The sequence below is a fragment of the Sceloporus occidentalis genome, unplaced genomic scaffold (genome assembly GCF_023333645.1).
Source record: "Sceloporus occidentalis isolate IW3139 unplaced genomic scaffold, rSceOcc1.0.p SCAF_1, whole genome shotgun sequence".
Taxonomy (NCBI): domain Eukaryota; kingdom Metazoa; phylum Chordata; class Lepidosauria; order Squamata; family Phrynosomatidae; genus Sceloporus; species Sceloporus occidentalis.
In genome coordinates, this window is record NW_028316981.1 from 93355197 (window position 1) to 93362373 (window position 7177).

General features: G+C 43.7%; 1 protein-coding gene across 2 annotated transcripts in view; it reads right to left on the reverse strand.

The window, feature by feature from the left end:
- Positions 1-6771, reverse strand: part of LOC149321828 (heterogeneous nuclear ribonucleoprotein A/B-like) — a 10539-nt gene extending 3768 nt beyond the window's left edge. The window contains exons 1-5 of one of the 2 annotated variants that reach the window (XM_089529381.1): positions 6614-6771; positions 6110-6486; positions 2387-2555; positions 2142-2300; positions 1391-1522 (exon numbers count right to left, since the gene is read on the reverse strand). In XM_089529381.1, coding sequence (XP_089385507.1) covers positions 1391-1522; positions 2142-2300; positions 2387-2555; positions 6110-6474 — 825 coding nt within the window. In that variant the 5' untranslated portion in view covers positions 6475-6486; positions 6614-6771. The remainder of the gene's footprint in view (positions 1-1390; positions 1523-2141; positions 2301-2386; positions 2556-6109; positions 6487-6613) is intronic. The other variant, XM_089529390.1, reaches the window with a different exon arrangement.
- Between the last annotated feature and the right edge of the window lie 406 nt (positions 6772-7177).

Here is a 7177-nt window from a genome sequence, read left to right on the forward strand (position 1 = left end):
ACACCATGTGTTGATGTTACATTTTAAGTGACTCTTCCTCACCTGATGATCTGTGAAGTCTATACAGATTTCCTTTCAGTATGTTATGCCATGTAACTACTCAAATCCTGCTACGTGTAAATTTCTCACATTATGAAAAACAGTGGTTGTATTTACTTCACATTATCATGTAAAATATTTTTTCCACAGAAACACTTACTCATTTCTATACAAAATGCTATACAGTTCACCATCCGCATTTGGCTTTTGCGGATTTGATTCGTATGTTCCCTTTAGGTCTAGCAGTATGTTTCTGCCAGATGTTGACTATAGTCACACTGGAGGACCTAGAGATTTCTAGAAAGGTGTCCTTTCAGATTAAAAAAGGTGTTTTTTTTTTATTTGCATTTTTTTCCATTTTCACAGGGGCCCTGTGCCCCTAACCTCAGCAATTGTGGAGGGCCCACTGTACATGGTGATTCAAAAAGAATGGTTTTACACCATTCTTTTTTAATCACCCTGTATATTTTTAGTGAGAACATACCTCAAACATTTTAATGTACACAGAAAAGTGGGAGGTGAGCACTTTTCCTGCAGTTGGTCTGTAATTCTGCAGTGTGTGGGGGCTGCACGATTTAGACTTGGTAATCACAATAATCATTTGTCAATGTTTTAGGCACAACCCAATCAGCTGGTGGTAAGGCTTCCACATGCAGGACCCTAATACTTTGTTTTCCCCTCAACCTCACATATGGTGTCTGCAGGCATCATCCCAGTTCACGATGGGATTCCTATTGCTCATGAACCACAAAAAGAGGTTCCATGCCAATAGGTTCCTTCCACAAACACTGAACCCAACGTGTTCACTGTCATAGCAACCACTCATTCATGTTTATCCAAGAAACATGATTGACCACATAACATACTTGATTTAAAAACGAATCTTTTTTCTAAATGTCTTCTAACAACCATTTTAAATTATAACAACCATTTAAATTAAACAAAATTATTCAAACAGTGTTGAAATTACTTCTAAAATCTAATACAATGTTTTAGGGATAGAGTGCACTTACCTCTGAACAAATTAATAAGAAAAGCTATAAATGGAGGCATATGTCTCAAATGCATTGTATTCTAACAGAAAGAAGTTTAAGTCCACCTGTTAATCCCAACTAGAATAGATTTAGAAGTATGTAGTACTTGGACAAATTCTGCTATTAGTCCCAATTGGAGTAGGCCCCAAGTTAATTAGAACTTGATAAATCAACACTTATGTAAATTTAATTAATTCTCTGGGTCTACTTTAGCTGGACCTAAGAATTTACATAAAAATAAAAAGTATACCTCTATGTCAACTCCTCCTAATGATTTAATTCTTAAAATTAGCCACTATTAATTTATGATTTCTTACCTTGCTACCACTAACATTGTGGAATTTTTTCTCCAATATCTTCTTTACTGGATCTTCTTCTTTAAAGGTGATGAACACAAAACCTCTTCTTTTATTGGTCTTTGGATCCATTGGAAGTTCAATTGCCTCAATCTAACAAAATATAATTTGTGTGCAAAGTGTCATTAGGGGTACACATTTCATTACATCACCCAGCAATTAAACACAAATCTCAGAATCCATTGTACATTAATCTCATTTTAAAAGAAGCTAGATTCAACTCTTCAGGAGAAAATTAAGAATTCTCCAAATATCTATTTCATATACACAAAATACTACTGTATTATACAATAACAGGTTAGCAATATACTGGCCTGTGAAATGGTTTATATATCCCTCTGAGTTAAAAACAGCTTAAGGAAACCATTTGCAGAAAAAAATGTAGCCGGGGAACCTTTAAATGTTACAAGGTAATAACATTTGAGATTAGACCACACAAATTCACACTATCAGAAATCTACAGACATTGTGCACAGTGGTGCATGGGCCAATGTAACAATATGGCTGTATGCCAACTTTCCATGATCTTTCCAACTCTTGATGTGTTAAACAAATTCACTGAGTAGTTTGAATAAATAAGTATGTTTTCATGTACTCTCTCTTATGTAGCAACCAATTTTAGTCACTTTGTACCCCATGTTTCTAATGAATATGGATCCGATACCAGTTTTTTACCAGTTTTCACATCAAGGTTAACTTGTAGAATACCCACCTCTCCAAACTCTCCAAAATATTCTCTGATCTTATCTTCTGCTGCTTCTGGATTAAGTCCACCAACAAATATTTTTTTCACAGGATCCTTTTTCATTGCCATGGCCTTTTTAGGATCAATCACACGTCCATCTAACTTATGTTCTTTCTGCTCCAAAACCTAAAAATAAACAAGAAATCAGGATGAAACAGTCAAGAAAGTTATTAAAATGCTAAATTATTAGGGTCTTAATCCTGCAAACTCACTTTGTCAACACTTGCTGCTTCTTTGAAGAGAATGAATCCAAAACCTCTTGATCTGCCTGTATTAGGATCCATCTTTATTGTGCAGTCAGTCACTTCACCAAATTTTGTAAAGTAATCTTTCAAATCTTTTTTGCTGGTATCCCAACTGAGGCCACCAACAAACATCTTCCTGTTGACAAGTTAAAAATATAACTTTAGTGCAGCAACAAAATAGGGTCCCGTTTAAGAACGGTAATTGCAATAATCCCAGCCAAGAAGTAATTTTAAAATGGTAATAAAAATAAGTAATTACTGCTAAGTGAATTAGGCATTTACTTCCTGGTATCTGCTTACTTATAAACACCTGAAATCAGTGAATACACAATCATATGTGGTACTGTTAGCAATTTATTGGCTTTTCTAAATAATTCAATTTTACGTTTCGAATACAATGGGCACCTGGTATCTGCTGAGGTTTGGTTCCAGGACCGCCAGTGAATGCCAAAATCTGTGGAAGGGATAATGGGATACTGAAATGGTGCCCCTTATATAAAATAGCAAAATCAAGGCTTGCTTTCTGGAATTTAGATCTTTTTTGAATATTTTCAAGCCATGGATGGTTAAATCCCTGGATAAGAATCCCTGGATATAAAGGGCTGACTGTATCTCCTCTTAAGGTAACAGCTTAAACAGCACTGCTTAAATTCAACTGTCAGTCCCAACTGAGAACAGATCCATTAAATCATTGGGATCCTAGAAAATCAACTTCTATCCAAAGTTCCATTAATTCAGTGGGTCCATTCTATTTGTAACCAACTGGATTTAAGCCTATAGATTAAATCAGGGTGGGGAAGTGTGTCTCATAGAACCTCATTCTGTGGTCCCCAAAGCCACCAGCCCCGTATTTAAAAAAACACAAGTAATTTTTCAAGCAACAACAAGCTCAAAATTGCCACAAAATGCAAATTTTGCCAGTACAGCCTTTTCAATCCCCAATTACCTGTAAATATTTTTAAAGCTTTCCAAAATTGTCCCCAAAATAAAAAAAAACTTAAAACTAGCCAAAAACAATACCAGAAATGACATGATGTCACTTCCAATTGTGTCACACACACTGGTGTGGCCTAAGGAGGAAGTGAAAAGCCCCCCCCCCCCCCAATTCTCACCATACATGTTCACTTCTGTGATAAATCTAACATCACATTAGTACAGTTGGCTCTCCACATTTGTGGCTTTGACTTTTGATGTTCTTTCTAGGAATCTCCAAGTCATCCAAGTGCAACTCTCCTGGAAGTTGACCATGGAGTTGTACTGAAGAACCTAGAGATTACTAGAAAAAACACTTCTCTAGGCATTAGTAGGTCCTATAGAGCAACTCTATGGTCACTATTTGGCAGATGTTGGCCACAGAATTGCCCTGGAGGGCCTAGAGATTCCTGGAGAAGTGTTCTCTCAGGTAAAAAGATAGTGCTTTTGTATTTGTGGGTTTTCCATTTTCCTGGGGGTCCTGTGGCCCTAACCCCAGCAAACGTGGAGGGCCCTCTGCATACAATCTGCTGTACACTAGCCTCCTCTTTTCCTCCCCACCCTTGGTAAAGATGTGTTCTCCAGAGAAGATTCAGAAGGTGTGGGTGGGAATGCACTTCTGCTTCACCTAACAGAAATATAAATTCCACCAGCAGAATGACAGATCTAAAGCATGGTACAAAGTGGTATTTTAAGTAAAAGCAAACAAAAAAACCCACAACCTTAATCATAACACTTTTTTCAGCAGAATGTGTCATAAAAACCTTATTCCTCAGTAAGTGAAAATCAGAATTTCCTCTTCAAAACTTTTATGTATATGACCCAACTGTGTGTGTGTGTGTGTATATATATATATATATGTGTGTGTGTGTAAATTTTGAAGCCTATCAAACTTGCATGGCATAAACCTAGGTGTTAAAAATGTACTATCTTAACAATGCATTAAGAAAGACTATTGTACTAAAAAGGTGACAGACATCCAGCCTTCAGAAACCCCTCTCAGGAAATAGGCCAAAAAGTACACCCAAACCAAGGGATCTTAGTTTGTCCAACTGCTTGGCAGGGGGAGTATAATTCATCAAGTCCAGCCTTATCAAAATAAAAATGTATACAGAAATCAGTGCAAACAGATCTGGCCAGTTTCTAGTGTGGTCAGAGAAAAGGAAGCTAACAGTGCAGTCACACTGCAAGGTGACTGAAAAGTTTTCCAAAACTCACTTCAAAGTATCAAATGTAACTTCATAAACATTAATCCACTGCCTTGGTTTGACATATGGGTGCAGCCATTTCTATTAATTTTGGGAGTGACCTATAAATGTTGGAAGTGCTGCACGGTGGTGTGGTCTGGAGCACAATATGGCAGGATTGGAGCAAGGACCAATGAGATATATGGCACAGCTGGGACAGGACCCTGGTGCAAATTTCCCTTTTGGGCAGCCTGGACTCCAACTGTTTTGCTGTGCAGAAACTAACAACAACAGGGGTTACGGAAGAACAACCTTTATGAACCTGTGGGTGACCACTCTTAAGTAATAAAGACATCAGGGTGACCAGATGTTGTCCTCTTCCAGGACCTGTCCTACATTTCACTTCACATTTCACATTAACTTCTGTCCAGGAAGAATTCCAAAGCGCCCTCCATTTTGAGTACCACTAAAAAGCATGGATTTTATATTTCTTTAGTTCAAGACACAGTGCACAAATAATCCAGTTTGAGACTGTTGTGACTGCCCTGGATCAAGGCTAGGGAGTTCTGGGGACTGTAGTTTTGTGAGACATGATTCCCTAGTACTGAGCCGGGGCAGGTAAAGTGGTCTCAAAGTGGATTATTTCTGCAGTGCAGTTAGTTTGGTCATGTCCTCCATTTTGTTTCCTCGAAGGCCCCCTACATTTCACAATACCTTGCCCTCTTAGTCACCCTGGGAAGCACCAAAACTGTGAACATATTGGGGGGGGGGGGGCAGAGAGAGAGAGCAAGAAAAGGAAAAGAACGATCCAAAACACACTGCAGAAATAACCCAGTTTGAGGCAGCTTTAATTCTAATTTTAATTCTGATTGCCAGGGAATCCTGGGCACTGTAGTTTATTGCAGCCCCAGAGCTCTCTGTGCCAGAAAGGGCTATGCGTCTCACAAAGCTAGTTCAGCAACATTGAGCCAGGGCAGGTAAAGCGGTCCCAAACTGGGATTATCTCTGCCGCGTGTTTTTGGACCAACCTCTCTCTCTCTCTCTCTCTCTCTCTGTGCGTTCAGTTTCAGGTGCCGAGGAGGAGCCTCTCTCAGCAGGACGTGCCAGAGGAAGAGGGAGGCCGGAGGCCATTTCAGGAAGGAGCGGGCACAGATCTCCCGCCCTTCCCCCGCCGCCACATGGCGCGCCAACAAAAGAAGGCAGCAGCAGCAGCAGAAGAAGAAGAAGCAGCAGCCACCGAGAACAAAGGAGGAGCTCCTGCCGCCACCTCCACGTTCGTCTATGGCTGCGTCCACATTGGAGAAATATAACTCAGTTTGGCAGCGCTTTAACTCTAGTCTGTTTCAAAACTATGGAATTCTGGGAGTTGGAGTTTGTTGTGGGGCCTGGAGCGGAGCGGAGCTCCAGGCCCCACAACAAACTCCAACTCCCAGAATTCCATAGCGAAGAGCGAGACAGAGAATTAAAACGGGACCAAACCGGGATATTTCTCCAATGTGGACGCAGCCTCTCTCTTCCTTGCCATGCTCACCCAGCATCCTCCTCGTTCTTGCTGGCGTTGATCTGGTCGCCCTCGGCCCCGTTCTGGCTCCCGGCGGCTTCGCCCGAAGCACCGGAGGCTGCCGTAGCTGACTGCCCGGCCTCCTCTCCGTCCCCTTCGCCCGTGTCCGAGACCACGGCCGCCGCCACCACCTCCTCGTCCTCCTCCTCCTCCTCCTCCTCTTCTTCCTCCTCCTCCTCCTCCTCCAGAGGCTGCGGTTCAGGCTGCTGCTGCGGCGCAGGAGGCTGCTGCTGCTGCTGCTGCTCCTCTCCTCCTCCTCCCGCGGAGCCTTCCGCCGCAGCCGCCGCCTCGTGCCCGTTCTGCGTGGCGCCGAACTGGTGCTCCACCTCGGCCATGTTCGCTCGAACCTGCGCGGGGAAGAAAGAACGGAAGTGCGGGCCCCGCGGCGCAGTCAGAGAGAGGCCTAAGAGCGAGCCAGGCCCCAACAACCTCCCTCCCTCCCTCCCTCCCTCCCTCCCTCGAACAGAGGCTTACCTTACGCGCCGCCGCCGCTTCTTCCTCTTCCTCTGTCACGGTTCCCCTCCGGAGTCCGATGGCGACGACGGCAGCGGCAGCGGCTCCTCCTGACAGAGACAAAACCGTTGAGCGATACCCGCAGCGAGGGGAAGGGAAGGGAAAGGCGCGCTCCCGATCGGGCCTTCCTTTTTATAGCCTCCGCGGGGCCGCGCTTGGGCCTCGCAACAAGCCTGCCGCCGATTGGCCGCCTGCACCCGTCACTCACCTAGAAGAAGGCTTCCCATTCGCCCTCGCGCGTTCTCCTTTTTCCCTCCCTCCCGCCCTCCCGCGAGCGCGGCCTGCAGCTGCTACCTCAGAGAGGAAATGGAGAGCGAGGCCTACAGGGGAGGGGAGGGGAGGCTCAGCAGCGCCACGGTCTCTCTCTCACAGACACACACACACACACACACACACAGTGAGGCGAATCAGCGCCTCACAGCCAGGTCTAGGCCTGAATCGTGGCGCCACAGAAGAAGGCCCTTGCTCAAAACTTGAGGGGGTGCCCCGGGGGATTATGGGAACTGTAGTCCAAAGGCAGCGTTT